Consider the following 19,898-nt stretch of genomic DNA (forward strand, 5'->3'; position numbering starts at 1 on the left):
GTGAGAGGCCCTGACCTCCATGGGGGGGTGGGGTGGTGGGGGGAGCCGTCCAGTGTCCAAGATAACAGTCCAGTCTGCCTCCCAGTCATCTTCGCACCTGGCCTCTCCCACCCTCAAATCCCTGCTCACCTCCGACCCTGAAGAAGCCAGAGAACCTCTGCAGCCCCTACTTCCCTGCCCCTCTTCCTTCCACACCTCAGCAGTTCAGTGAGCGTAACTAGGCTTGTTAAAATGGGTCCCTCTGCTTCTGAGGTTGACTCAGGACCGGTGGGCACATGGGTTTGGAGGGTGACAGACTCTCTGCTGGACCAAACTCTAGCCAGGCTCCTCTGAGCCTTCCTCTAGATCCAACCTTGGCCTATAAAGACTTCAACAAACACTAACATAGTTTCTAACAGCTCAAGACCACATCTCTAGGATGACACTAGCCCTCCTTAAAGTGCCTGCCTGAAAAAAGTTCAAGGCTGCCTAAAGGATTTGCTGTTTGTTCTAGCCAACACCTAAAGATAGGGCCCTTGTCTCGCAGCTTCTGGGACAGGGTAGGAGCCTAACTTTGAGAGGCATCAGTTAGCCAGAACAGATGGGTTTCACATGACCACCCCCTCTTCCCCTTCTCACTTCTCTGACTAGACAGACCCTCCCCCCTCCTCATCCCCTCATCCTCCCTTTAAAACCCCTGTACCAGTCACAGTTGAGTTCAGTTCATGATGGTCTCTTTCCCTCTACCATTGCAATTGTACATTATTGACTGAACTCTGATTTTACCACTTTAAGTAGCATGTGGCTTTGTTTATTTTTGATAAGGGGGGGCATGTGTGTGTCCAGGACTAGACTTTTATTTTTATTTACTTATTTAGGATCAGCCTTATTTTTAAATTTTTATTTATTATTTATTTATTTTCTTTACGTTTTGGCTGCGTCAGGTCTTAGTTGCAGCATGCAGGATCCTTTTGTTGCAGCGCGCGGGATCATTTTGTTGCAGCGTGCAGGATCTTCGTTGTGGGGCTTGGGCTTCGCTCTAGTTGTGGCGAGCGGGTTCTCTCTCTCTAGTTGTGGCACGGTTTCCAGAACGCGTGGGCTCTGTAGTTTGTGACGTGCGGGCTCTCTCGTTGAGGCGTGCAAACTCAGTAGTTGTGACGCGCGGGCTTAGTTGCCCTGTGGCATGTGGGATCCTAGTTCCCCGACCAGGGATTGAACCCACATCGCCTGCATTGGAAGGCAGATTCTTTATTTATTTATATTATTATTATTTTTTTTTAAAATTTATTTTTGGCTGCGCTGGGTCTTCATTGCTGCACGCGGGCTTTCTCTAGTTGCAGCGAGCGGGAGCTACTCTTCGTTGTGGTGCACGGGCTTCTCATTGCGGTGGCTTCTCTTGTTGTGGAGCACGGGCTCTAGTCGTGCGGGTTTCAGTAGTTGCAGCACGAGGGCTCAGTAGCTGTGGCTCGCAGACTCTAGAGCACAGGCTCAGTAGTTGTGGCACACAGCCTTAGTTGCTCCGCGGCATGTGGGATCTTCCCGGACCAGGGCTTGAACCCATGTCCCCTGCGTGGGCAGGCGGATTCTTAACTACTGTGGCCACCAGGGAAGTCTGGAAGGCGGATTCTTTACCACTGGACCATCAGGGAAGTCCCAGGATCAGCCTTTTAAAGAAGCATCCCAGAGATGTTTGAGTGTAGAGGTCCACAGACCATATTTTGAGAAATGATATTTCCCTATGGACACCTTTTCTCTGGCAGCCCTTTTGAATGGCAGCTATGTTCTCTCCGATGCTGCACTGCCTGCAGTCTACCCAGCTTTCATTCCAGTGAGAACATTCCAGAGACCAACTAAGGATCAACGCCAGGTGTTTTTGAGCTGAAGGGGTGTAAAACCCACACTTCTTATTGAAGAGTAGTCAGCAAAGAAAGTATATTGAATTAGGCTACAGCAATGTATTTTCTTTGTATTTCTCACACTACAGCTGAACACAAACAACGTCTTTTTCCATACCTCAAAGCTTCCTATTGGCCACAGATAATTCACTTCAGAGATATATGCTTTTTGAAAAATAATGTTGTGGGTGGCTGGGGAGAGCCCTGTGGTGGGTGTTCAGGAATTCTTTCTGCTTTACCATTTAAAAGAGCTAATAATGGTTGGGGAAGCACCCACACCTTTTGCTCGCTGAAGAATTCAGTGCTAAACTTAGTTCTTTGCAGCTCTGTGTTGCATACATTTTAAGCAGTTAGGAACTTTGCACATGAGCAGGAATCAAAGTGAAATTCAAAAGTGGAACTTCATGGACCATTCGCATATTGGAGAGGCATCAGTGGGATTCCATGACAATGCTAATTTGAGTGTTTTTGCTTGGTGCCTTTTATTGCCCGTGCCAAAGATCAGTACTATGGAAAGCAGAGCGTTTCATATATATGAGTTAAACAAGTCTCTTGGCCTCTTTGTACCTTACTTTCCTCATTTGAAAAAAAATAAATGGCTCTCAAGACATACTTTCCAGAATTCATACTGGGCTTACACCCAGCTAACCAAGAACTGCATGATGTTTTTACACACAGTTTTTTACATGTATTCATCTTCTATTTCACTTACAACTTGTGTAAAAACTGCATTCCATGCCAGGCCTGAAACGTTCCAAAGCACAGTTCTGTGAGTAAATTGCAACCAAGACTTCTACAAAAAAAGACACAAGCAAAAGAAGAAGAAAAATATATATTCTTTCAGAACATTTATCCTTTGGCAATAATTCTAATTTATATGTGATGAAACATAACAACACTACTCCCTCCATACGCTAAAGAAATCTCACTGTGGAGGATATTATGATTTATACTTTCATGATTATATATGCGGTGCATTAGATACAAAATAGTAAATGCTCATTAAATACTTGTGTTAAGTGATCTTTATTTCTCTAGAAAGGCAGCACTAGTGACATTTTGGGCTGGATAATTCTTTGCTGTGGGAGGCTCTCCTGTACACTGTTGGATGTTTAGTAGCATCTCTGGCCTCTGTCCACTAGATGCCAGTAGCATATACAGTTCTGACAAGCAAAAATGTCTCCAGACGCTACCAAATGTCACCTGCGTGCAAAATCACCCTGGTTGAGAACCACTGCTCTCTATAATGATTCACTCTGATCTGTGTAATAATTCTCACACTAATCTTTGCTAGAGACAAAAAGGATTTGCTACAAAATTTTAGTAGTAATTTTAATCATATTTCAAAATGAGTAACAAATTAATTTTATAAAAAATTAAGCTTTACAAAAATTCCAAATATAATGAAGTTATACTTGTAACTTACATAACCTGCAAAAAAAGTAGTGGTTCAAATGTATATCTTTCGATAGACTGTATTTTATTGCAGGATAAATCTCTAGGAAAAGTAAAAGGAAAATATTGCCTCAATTAGCCATTAGATATCTAATTAGTAGGAATAACTAGTAGACTTTAGAATGATAATAATAAATAAGAAGCTTTGGTTTAAACTCCAAACCTTAGGAATTATTATTTGAACCTTCCAGAGCCCCTAACCCTGCCTTCACCTCTCTTAAGAGTCTCACCTTCAGGATCTTCATAAATTAAATATACAACAATAGATCTTGATAGATTTTGGAGGTAATCTTTCCTGAGAGCAGAAGAATTGATTAGATTCCACCTTTCGTGGTCCCATCAAATTCTAGATTATGAGCTCAAAGTTTTTATCTCTATATATCATTATAATTTCTAATATTAAAAGGAATATTCTTATATTTACACACTTCCCAGTAGAGTTCTGATTTTCTAGGTGAATTCATTACCAGAAGAAATAAAAGATACCCTTTCACACACTTGAAAGGAAGTTACTTCTCTCATTAATATGTAACTTTAATTCAGTATTACACTTTCTATCATATTGACTTTTATTCGAAAATAGCTACTCTTGACTATAGCTGACTATTTTATTTCCATTGATTCCAGCTTAGTCTCTCATTTCACCGGGATGGGTTTAACTGTCTTCTGACTGGTGTTTGCATCTCTACCCTCTCCCTTTCTAAGCCATCCTCCACGTGATCACCAGATTAACTCTCCGGGAGTGGTTCTCAAATACCAGCATCACTTGTGAACTTATTGAAGATACAAATACTCAGCCCTACTCTGGACCTCTTGAATCAGTAACTATGGGGGTGGAGCTTGTGTTTTCACAAGCCCTCCAAGTGGTTGGTTCTGTTGGAGGCTAAAGCTTGTCCTAAAGCGCTGCTGTGGTAACATGGTAGCTTGACATGTTATCCTTGGCTTGGCCTCCAAAGCCCTAGATGATCTGGCTCTAATCTCCTACTCTTCCCACTTGTACTCTACAGGTACTCAGAGTATTTTTCCTGTGTTTTGCCTTTCTCCCACTTTCCTTTTGCAAGCTTATTCTTCCCAAGGTGTCTGTCATTGATACCCAATGGCCCTTCGAGGTCCCGTTTAAACAGCATTGCTCTAGTAACATCTTCCCTGATCCAATTTGAAGTCTTTTTTCCCTCTTTTGTGCTCCAATACCAACTTATAGCTCTCTTTGCCCATATTCATTTCTTTCTTTAAATATAGCTGTTTTTGCAACCCATTTCCTCTGAGCATAAACTCCTTCAAAGTATGGACTAGATCCTGCTTATGTGCATCGTCTATCATGTTTAAAGCCAACGCGCAGACATAAAGCAAACTCAAATATTTATAAAATCAACAAATAGCTGGGGAGTGGATAGAAGGAGGAATTGACTGTTTTAAAAGAAATGTAATTTTATTACTTCATGGTGCCTCCACAGCACTTTGTCATTATGGTTTGAGCTTCTATGTTTATTTTCCCTGTGAGATCATGAGTTGCTAAAAGGAGTCCTGTCTTACCCATCTTCGTGTTCACAACACTAGGCATAGTGCTGATTAGCATATTCTGTTTTCGCTATTTTATTGATTGGCATTTTTTTTTAAAGAATGAGAATAATTATGCTAACATGAAATAATCACATTATAAAGTATTTCATAGTAGAAGTAATGAAGGGCCTATTCCACTGTGCGGTTATCTGATTTGTTTTTCTCCAAACTGTGTTTGTAAGGTTTGGAGCCCAGATGGCAGAGAAGAGACTAATATAAAGGTGATTGCCCCTTAAGGCTTGGAAGGTTTGATAATTAAAAGAACTATTTTTAGGGTTATGTGAGGCTCTTTATACCCACTTCCCTTAAGCCTTTTTTATATGCAAGAAGAATCTATTTGCTAAAGAGGATCATTAATTGGCTTAATAAGGATTAATGACATACACAGCTTTGGATGCCATGGACAAAGGACAAAAACTGAGCTTTTATAGCAAAAAACACACTTATCTCCTTATCCCTAAATAAAAAGAAATACTAGGCAAGCATTTCCTCTTTGATAAAGAAGCTGGAGAGGGAATTCCCTGGCAGTCCAGGGGTTAGGACTCGGCGCTTCCACTGCTGGGGACCTGGGTTCAATCCCTGGTCAGGGAACTAAGATTCCGCAAGTCGTGTGGCGTGGCCCAAAAAACAAAACAAACAAACAAACAAAAACCAGAAAACAAAAGGCTGGAGAGATTTTTGTTAGGGGCATTTCTGATATGCTTATTTAGTGTAAACATTTCTAAATATACCACTTAACCATCATCTTAAACATTCTTAATATTGGTATCACAATTCCTGCATCGAAATCCTTAACAACAGTTTGTTCTTTTGGTAACTTAATGTGTTCTTGACAATACTGATTTTATTTTTAAGATATTTTTTTTGGATGTGGACCATTTTTAAAGTCTTTATTGAATTTGTTACAATATTGCTTCTTTTTTTTTATGTTTTGGTTTTTTGGCCATGAGGCATGTGGAATATTAGCTCCCTGACCAGGGATCGAACTCACACCCCCTGCATTGGAAGGCAAAGTCTTAACTACTAGACCACCAGGGAAGTCCCTTGACAATACTGTTTACATAATTCATCTGCTTAAATATTTAATATTTAAATGTTCATTTAATTTAGATTAAATTATCAAAGTTATGAGTTAATGGCATTCATATTAATGTAAGTGTTCTATATTTTCTTGTCCTGTAGGGGACAATTTGAGGTTAACTTTAATGCCTCTCATTTCACTAAAGCAACTTTTTCAAACCTTTTCTGTAAAGGCCAGATAAGTCAATATTTTAGGCTTTGCAGGCCACATACAGTCTCTGTCACACATTTTTCTTCCTCTCTTTTTTTTCTCATTTACAGCCCTTTAAAAATCACTTTTAACTTATGGGCTGTATAAAAATGGACTGTGGGCCAGATTTGATCCATACGTCATAAACAAAATATAAATACAGATGGAGAGTATATGAACACTTACATAACAAGGTTCATATGGGAGTCTATAATTGCTCAGACCTCATTACCACTTTTCCTCTACAACTAAAGTGTATTTTTCTATCTATACCTTGTCTATATAATGAAAAAATTAAAAATGAATAGGAGATATTTAGTGCGAGTGATGGGCTGGGGCCCTACAGAGACTTAAAGTATTGTAGAATTTTATTGCTAGAAGAAACTGAAGAGATTATCTAACTTGAACCCCTTAATTACTTTATAGATAATCTACTTTATAGATAAGAACTCATAAAGAAATACGATTAACTTACAAATATCGGAGGGATAGCAAGCCTTCAAAGGAGTCCTTATGTAATTCAGTCAAATAATTTTCACTGAGAATTCTGAAAAATGAAAAGGTTATTTCTGGATCAAATTGCAAAATAACTACAACTATATACTACATAGGACTAACTCCTATATGTGGAGGAAAGCTAGGTAATGGTGCCACCTAAACAACCTAATTCTTATTTAATTTAGGGATGGTGATTTCTGCTCTGTTTTCATTTAAACCTTCTTTTCACGTCCTCCTTTGTGTCCCTCTCTCCATCATGCATGTGCATGCGTGTGCACACACACACACACACACACACACACACACGCCCCACCCACTCTTCCCACCAAATCATAAAGTTAATGCCTATTCTCTAGATCACGAAGTCTCTGTTAGAACCCAGCTCTGGGTGGCACCAACGTTGCAGAGCTGCCCTTCCCTCCTCTCTTTCCCCAAACCTTATTGGGAAGTCCCACACAGAACTATATCAGGGCAAATGAAGCCATCTGATTTTTTCCCCCATTAAAAATTTTCTGAAAACTAAAATGTGCATAAAATATACATAACTGTTCAATAATTCAATTGAACAACTGTTCAACTGTTTAATAATTACAAAACAGACCCCCACGTAATACCATTCATGTCAGGAAAGAATCCTGCCAGCATCCCAGAAGACCCCGTGTGCCCTTTTCCAATCACAACCCTCTCTCTGACTTCCTAGAGGGAACCATTATCCTGACTTTAATAATAATTTCCTTGCTTTTTAAATGTAGTTTTGCCTTTTCTCTATCAGCCATAAACAACACAGTTTAGTCTTGCTTCTTCTTGAACTTTATATAAGTGGAATCATATTATATGTATTATTTTCCACATTGCTTCTTTCATTCAACATTATTTCGTAAAATTATTTTATTTTTGCCTGTAGTATGTAGTGTTGCATGTCCAAGTAAATGAGGCTTCTGAGTATTTGAAAGTGGCTAATGTGACTGAGTTGAATTTTTAATTTAATTAATTTCAATTATTTTAAAATTAAAATTTAAAAAACTGATACTCAATGTAATTATTGGAAAATGTTTATGTTAGCAACAATTTGCATATGTGATACTACATTTTTGACTGGAAATTTTATGAAATCTCAATACCAATCAAGTATTTGTAATAAAATTTAGCAACCAAGTTGTGATTTCAAAGAGTTAGTATGGGAAATAATGTAGATTCTCTCATTAATTTTTATATTGATTACATGTAGATATGATAATACTTTGGATATTTTTAAATACTTAGTATAAAAAAATGTAGAATATCTTATTAATAATGTATATAATGATTACATGTTAAAATGATAATATTTTGTATATAAGAGTTAAGTAAAAGATATTAACATTTATTTCATCTGTTTCATTTTACTTTTGTTTTTAAGTGGCTACCAGAAAATTTAAGATTACTTATGTGGCTTGCATTATGTTTCTGATGAAGTGTATGACTTCTAAGTATGATTATACCACACTTTATTCATTCAACTGTTGGTGTATACCGAGATTTTTCTAGTTTTTATTTATTAAAAACAATACTGCTTTGAACATTCTTGTATTTGTATCCTGATACATATTTGCCTGAGTTTGTCTAGGATGTAATAGGGACAGAAAATTGTTTCCTAAGAAGTTGTGCTATTTCAAGTTGGCCGATTGAAACATGTCACGTCTCCACCCCTTCAAATTCCACCAAAATCCCTAAGAATGACTGAAAAGATATAACTTAAGAATCACAACCTTAGCTCAAGGTGTGGGAGCAGCTCCACAAATGCTCCCCTACCAGAAACGTCCTGGAGCTACTACAGGGTGATCAGTTGGAATAGTGCGGTAGGAGCAGCCTACAGCTCACATCAAACCCACATCTTTCCCCCTTGATCCAGGCAGCAAAAGGTGTCTTCCTCTAGGCAGGAGCAATTGGTGTTAGAAAGGGGGCAAGGTCCCAGAACCCTGGAAGAAAGGTGTGCACTCCCTGACTAGCCACCAGAAGGCACCTTCCACCTCTGCCTTATTCTCAGGGGAACCCATTGGGAGTAATAAGCCCCAACAGCTCATTTCACTTCTCCCCTAAAGCTGGGAAACAAACGCAGTAGCATCTCAACTACAAAGATGAATTACACTCAGGAAGGACCAAACAATGTGAGAAAGCCAACTCCATTAAGGACAGAAAACAAAAACAAACATAAGAGCTTATAGCCAATGAATCAGAGTTAACAAAGCACAAGAGGACCTTAGGATAGCACAGTTATTACCCTCAGACAGATGTAAACAGATAGTGCATCCATTAATCAACTCAAGAATATACGAATGAAAAGTGTTAGCAATAATAAAAAATCTCAGTATATGAGAAGCCGAAATGACAGTTAAAGAATAAATTAGGAAACTGAGAGATCCAGCCAATGACTTCTCCAGAACGCAGAATGAAGGGAGCAGGAACGATTCACAGTCAAGCCTGACGCCTGGGTCTGCCAGAGGAATGTTAAGCCCTTTGCTTCCGCTGGTCTCGCGATAAACACTAGGAACATGCTGCGGGGAGGAGGGGGTGGTGTTTTGCACCTGTTTCTTATAGCTGATAAGCAGGAAGGCACATAGCCAGTATCCCAAGAGTGGAGTGAGGGAGTAGTAGAGAGAGCCAGTACAGAAGAAACTCTATAAGACGTCAGAGGTAGGTTTCTCGTGCCTGGAAGAATCCCCTTCCTTGCAGGTAATATTAACAGTGGTACATCCTTCAGGAGCCTTGGGGATCTGAGCACAGGCTATGTTGCCTTGTGAAACTATTTCCACTGAGTTCTGCATTTAAAACCTTCTGCTTTTCACTCACAGTGTCTCTTGGTCACATATTTATATTAATTCCATCTCATAGCTTAATTCCAGCTCATAAATTAATTCTTTACTCATAGCTTATGAGAATTAAAATATTACTACCTGGAAACTCTGCAACTCAGTTATTAAGGTGGTTCATATTATACAGAATATAGTCACACACATTTTTAAAAGATCACTAAAACAAAAACACAAAAGACTTCAATTCCCACAAAGAACTCTTGGAGCCCTGAGCATGCTTCAAAGACCCTGACCTCAATTTGAAATTCACCATGTTAGAAGGAATCGCAGTGATTGTCAGAATACATGTTAGGGGGAATGGTCAACAGATGGTGCTAAGATTGATTGTTTTCTCACCTCTAAGTAGCGGTTTCATATTTCCATGGAAATGATCCAAAAAGAAAAAAACCAAATCAATATGCCCAACGACATTTATGGTAACCCTTTTCACACCTTCAAAGGTAGGAAAAAACTCTACCTCCCCATATCGCATGACAAAACTGTATGTATATACCATAAATGATATACAAACGTCACAGGAAATGATGGTATATGAAAAAAAGCTACACAAAAGTGGAACTCATATATACTAATTATAACTTTGAACGTTGACAAGGATTCAGTAAGTACAGCAAAGAGATGGGGCTGATCCTCAACTCTTTATGGCACTGTCTTCTCTGATTGGCTGATGCCCATATCAGACTGGTTAGAGTTTGAATATCATGGTAGGACAGGGGGTAACCAAACAGTATGTATTTCAAATTAATGGGCTTTCTTTCTGTGAAGTTGTTTGGATGACAGGATAGTAGAAATTTAAAAAATAACAACGGTATATTCAGCCTAGAAGTAAAGTTTAGACTGAGAATGAGTCAGTCACCAAAAAATTACCCAAAAAGGAGCTTCAAATAAGCAATAACTGAATAACTGGAATAAAATACATTAATCTGTAGAACTCCAAATATTCATTTTGACTGAAGAAAAAATTTTAAAACTATGGGGAATCAGAGTTAAAGCCAGATCTAAAACTTTCTCACACCATGAAAATATCAACACCAGGCAGGAAGTAACATTTAAGAAAGATCCATGTCTAACTTCTGACCAGGGTTCTGGTCTAAGGCAATCTTCTGAATTTCACATTCATTCTTGATTCTGTATTATTGACAATTATCCTTCTCTCCACCTCTGTAACTTCTAGGAAATTGAGAGGGCTCAGGGTTGGTTTGTTTGATTGATTTAACTATATATATAATGCAAACAAGAGGCCTTTCTGGAACTGATTTACTCTCCTTCCCCTGCTTTCTTTCTCTCCAAAGTACTTAGCAATGCTTGAAATTATAGCTATCTATTTATTATACTTATATACTTATTTTTATATATTTGTAAACCCCCTGAGAACTGGGATACTTGGGCTGTTTCATTCTTGGGCCTGAAACCCTAGCATGTAAAACAGTTCCTGGCATATAGTAGATACTCAAAAAATATTTATTGAATGAATTCAGAAAGTGACAAGTTATCAACTATCAGATACTTTTACTTAAAACAAATCATCCACTTATCGTCACTCATGAGGATAAGTACAGGAAAAGAAATGTCTTTCTTCTCCCCTACATTTGTGACTCAATGTTTTGAGACAAGAATCCTCTGAGAATTTCATAAAAGCAATGGTTCTTTTCCCTAAAAAACTGCACTTTCTTGAACACACGCAAAAGTGTGCATGCAATTTCGACTTGTGGATCATCCTTCTAGGGCAGAGGTCTGTGAATAGAGAGGACTGAATCCAGAGTGCCAAACTTGGATGGGAAATAAAATTACATCTCGGTTTTCACAAATCTCTAACTAAAATCAGCACTTCCTTCCATTATGAATGTAGGCAACAAACCACAGTAGATCAGCAGTATAGTTAATTTGGTCCCCAGTAGAAATCACAGGTCATTTCATATCACGTATATGCTGCAGATACCTTGAAATATCATTTATTCTCATCACTACCCTGGAGTTATAATATTTATTAGACCCACCACTGTATCTTGTTATTTAATGTGTTAAGAGAAGCATATTTATTACTATTTCACTAATTTTAAAAATATTCTGAAAACGATTTCAATATAGTTGGTTTCCTTTGTTTTTCTATATAGTTTGACTTATTATACATTTTAAAACATTATCCCAAGAACATAAGCTTCTGCAGCTTGCCAAAGAGGTATACACGGGGGAGCAGGAGGTATACACGGGGGAGCAGGAGGTTAAGAAATTCTGCTTTGGGGAACCACTGACCTCAAGTTAGGAACCTCTGCTTATAAGGTATAAACCTCAAGCTGACTTAGAAATCTTCAAACCTTACCAGACTCATGTTATAGTGTATCGCCTCCCAAACACATGCTTTTTAAAAATTAATTTTTTAATTTCAATTTATTTTTTAAAAATATGTCATATATATTCACATCTCAAAATTCCAAAAATATGTAGCACACAATTCAAACTTTTTCTCTTACCTCTGTCCCTCAGTCTACCACCCCCCTCCACTCCCAGAGGAAATTAAGTTATCTATTTCTTGTGCCAAATGACTTTCATTTTTCTTACAAGTTTGGGAAATAAAATCTCCAAGTTAGATACTATCACGGGCAATATAAACTACATATACTATTCAGGAAATCTGTAAATTAAAACAAATTGCCTGGTTCTAGCATTTTTTTCCTTACCAATAAGATATCAGACTAAGGGGGCATCTCTTTAAGGGTGGTCATAACACCTGTTTTTAGATTGACTGTTATGTCTTTTATTATTAATTCAGAAGTCATTTATGACTTGTCTATTCAAGTTGAACTAAGGATATGACCACAGACTGTCATGAAAAATTACTTTGAATGCTTTTTTCCAAAATCACTTATGTATCTAAACTGACTTTTTCTACAAATCAATAAAAAAAATAGTAACAGAAAAATGGGCAAAGGACAGACAATTCAGAGATGAAATACAAATGTTCAGTAAACATATAAAGATATTTAAGTTCACAAGTAATAAGAAAAATTCAAATTCAGATGGGACCACTTTTTTTCACCCGGCAGATTAGCAAAAAAAAAAAAAAAAAAAAAAAGGGAGAATATCCAGTGGCGGAAGGGTGTGGGGAAATGAATGTCATCACAGCAGGATGACTGGAGTATAAGCTGCCACAACTTCTTTGAGGGCAATTAAAATTTTATATCTAAATAGTCTTCACCCCAACAATCCCATTTCTAGATAACTATTCTATAGAAATAAATGACCAGGCTCACAAAAATGCAGGTACAAGGATATTCATTGCAGCAATGCAAGTAACAAGAAAACTGGACATAATCTAAACATCCTTCAATAGGGGCATTATTAAACTGTGATACATTCATACTATGGAATATTATGCAGGAGCTTAAATGAATGGGGTAACCCTCTATGTACTGGGAAGGAAAGAAATCTAAGACATACCATGAAATGAAGGAATCAAGTTGCAGGATGTTACTTATGTAAAAAAAACATAAGAAAAACACACAAACCTATTTTGCTATCTGTAAATATGTATGTACTCAAACGTATGGAAAAGAGTCTGGAATGATTAATACTAAACTCAAAGTAGTGGGTGGGGGATTAGGGCACAAGGAGGGTTTTCACTATACCTGTTATTTCATTATTATCTATTGAGAATATAATCATGTATTACTTGTATAATGGAAAATAAGTTTAAATTGGCTCTTACTGATTTTAAAGAGGTCCTGCCAAATTTGAGTTTTAAAATAAACACAGAATTTCAATCATTAGGCTGCTTTGGGATATGGAAGGGGAAATACCTTTTCTCATAGGCATTGACCTCAAAATTCTGGACCGAGAAGGACCTTACAATGCAGTTAACTTTTTGTATTCCTATTTGGGGAGAGTATACTCACAGCTTCTCAGCCCAGCGGGATGCCTTCCATATACTTTCAGCAATGTAAGAAATAGAGTTTCTTTGGAAATTTCTGTGAAGAAACACAGTTCATATCCTTGAATAGGTAGGAAAAGAATGTAGAGAATAAGGAAAAGAATCATGGCCACCGTGTGGGGAATATTCAAATGCAGAAAAGACCAGCTTTCTAATTCCCACAGCTTCTCAGCTTCCCAGTGTGCACAATTAATAAAAACATATTGTGAGGCCACTGGCACAAGCAATGAGGCATCTCCTCAGAACCTGAACTTCCTATCTGTCCAATTTCTTGGATACATAATGCCAATTACTTTTTTTCCAAAATCACTTATGTGTCTAAAATGACTCCTACAAATCAATGAGAAAAATGGCAAACATTTATCAATATCAGCAAATGAATATAAAGAAATCCTATGCTAGGCAACACCAAAGCTTTGGCTCAGTGCCCTCAGAATCTGTCCAGGTGTTAGAAGGATACGGGCAATTAGAAATTAGAGGGACTAATACGAAAATATCTCTTAAGCATATTGCATAGGGAAAAGTACAAGTTACTGAGCAAGGAGTAAAGTTATTACCTCATTAGGGGAACAAAATGCAAAGGAAAGAGCTCGGAAGGAAGGACACACATCAAAACAGTAACAGGAGTTACCTTATTAGTGGTAGGGAAGGTGGGGTGGAATTTTCACATTTTATCCTATATACTTCTGTGACATTTCTATTTTTAAACAGTGAGAATGTATCCATGAATTAGACATGTTTAAGAGAAGCTGTCAAATGCCTGAGGTTCAGTTTGAACCACTAACTCAGTGGATGACTTTGAATCTTTAGCTTTAGCTTTGTCCTCTTCCCTCAGCAACAATGTAACTGTTCAGTTTATATGCACATTTTTCACGCGAGTCAGAAATACCTCATAACGGATACCTGTCTGCCCATCTGCCTGAGGGACATTTCCACTCAAACAGAGCCTTCTGGTTGCTTTATGCTCACCAATAAAAGATGCCTAAGACTGAACTCATCTCCCTCAAAACTGACTCTGCTTCTCAACTGCTGGATTTCCACCTGTTATACCACCATCATTCTGCCCATCAACACATGTGCTTTGTCTCTTTCCTGTACTACAATCCCCCAACTCTAGTCAATTACCACATCTTGTCAGTTTCTCCTCTGTAGTACTCTCGGGATTTTCTTTCTACTTCCATCACAACCACTCTAATTTGGCCCCTTCTCACTTTACTCTTAGATTTTGCTAAAGCATTCTATTTGGTCTCCCTGAATCAAGCTTTCGTCTCTAGATCGCTCTACATATGAAATCTAAAATAAGCCTCTTGTTTTAATCATTTGTCTGTCTTGCTTGAAAACTTGCAGTGGCTCCCCACATCTTACAGCGTAACTTTCAAACCCCCATTGCCGATAGCCAAGGATTTTCATAATCCTATCTTTCATTGTTGCCTAACCCAATTCTTTACAGCCAGACTAATCTATTAAATTCTGATCATCCCTGCAGTCACACCTTTGCCTAGACTGTACTGCCTATTATTCTTCTGACAAATCACAGCCAATCTTTAAGTCCCAGCTAAAGATTTAGCCTATCCATGCAGCCTTCCGTGACCTCCACACCCCTGTGATTACAGGTTCTGGTGAATTCCAGCACCTATCTGTGTTTCTCTTAACACTTAATTATATATTACCTCCCTTTTAAGGCATATCCCCTTTCTTCCCACTTGTCATTGTCATGTTCTGGAGACAATGCCATACACTTCTGTGGCTCCCACAGTACTTAGCCCTGAGTTGGGCACAAAATGGGTGCTACATATAGAAAGCCAGGGGACAAAGATGAGTTCTAGATATAACTGAGGGATTGAATAATAATAATAGCTAACACTAAAATATATGCTAGGCACTGATAGAAGACCTTTACCTATATTAACTCATCTAAATCTCCCAATGAGATTGGAGTCATGGGGAGATTTAGGAGTCATAGGAGTCATCCTGTGAGAGGATGACTACCATAATCCCCATTTTACAGATGAGGAAATTGAGTCATAAAGCTAATAAACGACAGACCTGGGTTCAAACCCAGGTAGTCTGGCTCCGGAATCTCTACTCTTAACCACTTTGTTGTATTACCACCAATGAGATGGGGAGAGGGGCATGTTGCTGTAAAGAGGATGGAGTAAAGATGGGAGAAGAGTAGATGTTAAGGAATTAAATAATGGGGTAAAAAAGGGAGAAGGAAAACATAAGGGCAATTAAAAGTAAAAGACTGGAGGAGAAGGAAAAATTGTAAGAAGGAGAATGAAGATAAGGAATCATTGACAAACAAAAGGTGGAAACAGAAAGTCAGTCAATGTGGATTGGGGAGATAAGGAGGACCCAGGAAGACCTGAAGAAAGGCTGCCATGTCAGGCAGGATGCAGAGAACAAATGAGGAAAGGCGATTCTTACATGATGGTGAAGGTGCCGTTGTAGGCGTTAGGCTCTGGCTCAGGCACTCTGTGGAGCTTCTGCTTTGGGCTGAGACCAACACACGACAGTGTCTCATTTTTGCAGGTACAGAGCTCACATATGCTGATGTTTGTGGTGGCATTCTGTTCTGGCTCCTTCTTTTCTGGGGTATATTTTACACCAGGAAGACCAGTGGATACTGAGTACTGAGTCGAAGGAAAAAGGACTGTCTCAGATGGCCTTGGTTGCTGAGATATGTTAACTCCCAGGTCCACAGGTGGAACTGTGACTTGAGTCAGGTTTGGCTGTGCAAGTGTCACCTGAGGGTGTTTTGGAGGGGGAGCTGTAGTCTGCTGCAGGGCTGTAGAATGGTCAGACTCTGTAGTAGGTTCTGGAGTTGTGGTAAGCTCCAGGTCCAAAGGTTTAACTGTGATACTGCGTGAGGTTGGATGCTCAGCATGATCCTGATCTGGTGCTGGAACTGTCACCTCGGGATACAATGGAGACTGAGCTACAACTGCCTTAATGAGCTCTGGAGGCTGAGCTTGGGTCTGCTGCATAGTTGGAGAAGGTTCATCCTCCATATTGGATTCCAGAGTTAACGTAAGTTCCGGGTCCAAAGGTTGAACTGTGACCTCAGTCAAGGTTGGATGCTGAGCCTGAACTTGCTCTGGATTTGGAAGTGTCACCTCGGGGTATGTTGGAGGAACTATAGTCTCCGGCAGGGGTGTGGAATGTTCCGCCTCCATAGTAGGTTCTGGAGTTGTGGTAAGCCCCTGGTCTAAAGGTTGAACTCTGACACTGGGTGATGTTGGAGGCTCAGTGTGATCCTGATCTGGTGCTGGATCTATTGGGTTCTGGTATACTGGAGGCTGAGCTACAAAAACCTCCTTAGGTGGTTCTGGAGGCTGGGTTAAGGTCTCCTGCATGGTTGGAGAAGGTTCATCCTCCTTAGTGGGTTTGGGCCTTATGGTCAGTTCAAGGTCCAAAGGTTGAATTGTGACCTCAGTCAAGGTTGGATGCTGAGCCTGAACTTGCTCTGGATTTGGAAATGTCACCTCGGGGTATGTTGGTTGAGTTGGGGCTCCCTGCTGAACTGGAAAAGGTTCAACATTTTCATTGGGGGTTGGATGCTGATCTGAAACCTCTTGCTGGACTGACAAAGGTTCCAACTGCTCATGGGACACTGTAGACTGAGCCGAGTTTTCTTGTTGGGGTGGAGAAGTTTCAACCTCATTAGTGAACGCTGGAGTTACGGTAAGTGCAAGATCCACAGGTTTAACAGTGACATCGGGCCGCTGCAGAAGCTGAGCTTGATCCTGACCTACAGGAGAAACTGTTGTCACATGATGCTCTGGAGAGAAAACTACAGTCACATTAGAGAGCTCTGGAGACTGGGCTGGAGAGGAGTCAGCCTCACCAGGAGACTGTGGATGCTGAGCTGAGGCTTCCTGCTGAGGTGGAGAAGGTACAACCTCAGGAGCCTGTGGATGCTGATCTGGAGTCTCCTGCTGGGTTGTGGCAGGTGTAACTTCTTCTCCAGGATGCTCTGGATACTGAGCTGGGGTCTCCTCTTGTACTGAAGGTTTATTATGTGTACCGGCTTCTGGAGATTGGGCTGGAGCCTCCTGTTGAACTGGCAAAGGTTCAACCTCCACAGGTGGCTGTGAAGGCAGCGTGGGGGCCTCATGCTGGGTTGTAGAAAATTCTGCATTAGTAAGGGGCACTGAGGGCTGAGCTGAAGGCTTGTGCTGATTTGGAGAAGGTCCCATCTTTCTGGCGTGGGTTCTTTTGTTATGGTAAGCTCCTCATCTGCAGGTTTGACAGCGACACTGGATAAGTTTGAATGCTCAGCATGAGGGTGACTTGGAGGTGAAACTGTCATTTCAAGATGCTCTTGAGGTTGAGCTGGCTGTTCCTGTTGACTTGCAGAACGTTCCACCTGCCCTCAAGAAGGCTCTGGAGGCTGAGCTGGTAGCTCCTGCAGGGTTGCAGAAGGTTCTGTCTCCACTGAAGACAGAGCTGGGATCTCTTGCTGGGTTGGAGAAGATTCTGCCTCATTAGGGGGCTCTGGAGACTGAGATGAGGCTTCCTCCTGGGTTGCAGAACTTTCAGCTTCTCCAAAAGACTCTGAAAGCTGAGCTGGGGTCTCCTGCTTGGTTGCTGGCTTCACCTCCTCAGGAGGCTCTGTAGGCTCAGAAGGCTGAGTCGGTTGTTCCTGTTCACTTGGAGAAGGCTCAGCTTCCACAAGAGGCTCTGGAGGCTGACCTGTGGTCTCCTGCTGGGTTGGAGAAGGTTCAACTTCCCCAGGAGGCTCAGAAGGCGGAGCTGGTTGCTCCCACTCACGTGAAGGCTCAACCTCTCCAGGAGGCTCTGGAGGCTTAGCTGAGGTCTCTTGTTGGGTTGGAGAAGATTCTGTCTCCTCAGGATGCTCAAGAGGTGGAGCCAGGGCCTCCTGCTGAGCTGTAGGAAATTCAGCTTCTGGAGTGGGCTCTGGAGTGATGCTAAGTCCCAAATCCAGAGGTTGAAGTGTCACACTGGGCAAGTTTGAATGAGCGTGACGCTGAACGCCAGGGAGAGATGCTACCTCATCACTCACTGGAATTTGAAGTACATACTCAGTAGGGAACCCTGGAGTCTGAGTTGGGGCCTCTTGATGGAGTAGAGAAGGTTCAACCTCCTCAGGGAGCTCTGGAGGCTGAGATGGGGCCCGCTGCTGGACTGGCGGAGGTTCAACCTCCTCAGGGCTCTCTGGAGGCTGAGATGGCGTCTCCTGCTGGACTGGAGAAGGTTCAAGCTCGTTAGTGACCTGTGGAGTTATGGTAAGTGCCAGACCCAGAGGTTTAACAGTGACATGGTACAAATTTGACTGCTGAGCTTCATTTACCCCATGATGTGCTACTGGTTGAACTACAACCTCCTTAAGTGTCTCCAAAGGCTGGGCTAGGGCCTCCTGAGGACTTGAAGTTTCTAGTTCCTCAGGGGCCTCTGAAGGCTGAGATGGAGCCTCCTGCTGAAGTGGAGGTGGTTCTACCTCTTCAGTGGGCTCTGGATGCTGAGCAGGGGCCTCTTGCTGGGATAAAGATTCAGCCTCCTCAGTGAGCTCTAGAATGACCAGTTTGGGCCTCCTGCTGGGATGGAGAAATTTCAGCTTCCACAGGGGGCTATGGAGGTTCATCTGGGCTCCCCAGAAAATCCGTAGGTAGGCTGTCCTCATGATAAAAGGCATCCATACAGGGATCTGAATAATCACCCTGCTAACTGTTGTTCTAGACCCTGAGTTTTTTTTTCAAATTGGCCTATAGTTCCAACAACAACTTTGGCAAGCCGTTGATGCTGAACTAGATCTTTCTTCAGGTTTGGGGGTGAAACAATAAACTTCACTGGTTTTGAGCTCTTACTACCTAGAGGTGGAACAAGTATTTCAAATGATTGGTGACCTTCAGCCTGATCTAGACCTATGTTTTTAGTCTTACTTTTGTGTCGAGAAGGCAGAACCAAGGCCTGATTCTGATTCCAATCCAGCACTGGAACTTCCTCTGGGAGCTTTTGATGTTGGGTTTGCTTGTTATTCAGATCCTGATGTGGAACAGCAAACTGATCTGGCCCTGTAGGCAGCTCCCCAACCGAATCCGTGTCCGCGTATGGAACCTCAGTCTCAGTCAACTCCTGATGAGGCGGGGCCAACATCTGGACTGGAGACAAGGACGTCAACTAATTAAAGCCCCCGGCTTCTGCCAGCGTGTAAGGGCATGGGGCAATTTGGGAGGGGGGTCTGAGGCTTGTGAAGACCAAGCCTCGGTCAGCCGCGGGGGGGTTGGGGGTCACCTGGACGGGGCCCAGGGCCCACTCCGGAGGCTGAAATGCCTGGACTAGAAGCCACAGTTGTTGCCACATGAGGAAGAGCCGTGGCAACCAAAGGCGCAGCGGGGACATAACACGCGGCGGCTCCCAGGCGCAGTGACCCAGGCCACTGAGGAGCCGGAGCTACATCCTGCGCCCGAGCTGAACCGCTGTGCCAGCGCCGACGCCAG

General features: G+C 41.1%; 1 protein-coding gene and 1 long non-coding RNA gene across 3 annotated transcripts; both read right to left on the minus strand.

The window, feature by feature from the left end:
• Positions 1–691: 691 nt before the first annotated feature.
• On the minus strand, positions 692–19,093 carry LOC309649836 (leucine-rich repeat-containing protein 37A2-like; the record flags this gene model as incomplete). Of its 2 annotated transcripts, XM_082440341.1 has the most annotated exons (7): positions 692–2,667; positions 3,301–3,372; positions 6,635–6,706; positions 13,403–13,474; positions 15,865–16,070; positions 16,185–17,305; positions 18,133–19,093. In XM_082440341.1, the coding sequence occupies 7 exons, from the start codon at positions 19,091–19,093 to the stop codon at positions 2,583–2,585; spliced, it is 2,589 nt and encodes an 862-aa protein (XP_082296467.1). In that variant the 3' UTR covers positions 692–2,582. The 2 variants fall into 2 exon arrangements, with proteins under 2 accessions (XP_082296467.1, XP_082296466.1); XM_082440340.1 differs by lacking the exon at positions 3,301–3,372 and having other exon boundaries at positions 696–2,667; positions 15,865–17,305.
• LOC309649855 lies at positions 7,214–9,882 on the minus strand. The gene is made up of 2 exons (XR_014257335.1): positions 9,846–9,882; positions 7,214–8,366 (listed from the first exon to the last, which is right to left on the minus strand). It is a non-coding gene; the product is annotated as an uncharacterized lncRNA (long non-coding RNA).
• Positions 19,094–19,898: the final 805 nt, after the last annotated feature.

Source organism: Balaenoptera physalus (genome assembly GCF_965194825.1).
Source record: "Balaenoptera physalus genome assembly, chromosome: 20".
In the NCBI taxonomy this organism is placed as follows: Eukaryota; Metazoa; Chordata; class Mammalia; order Artiodactyla; family Balaenopteridae; genus Balaenoptera; species Balaenoptera physalus.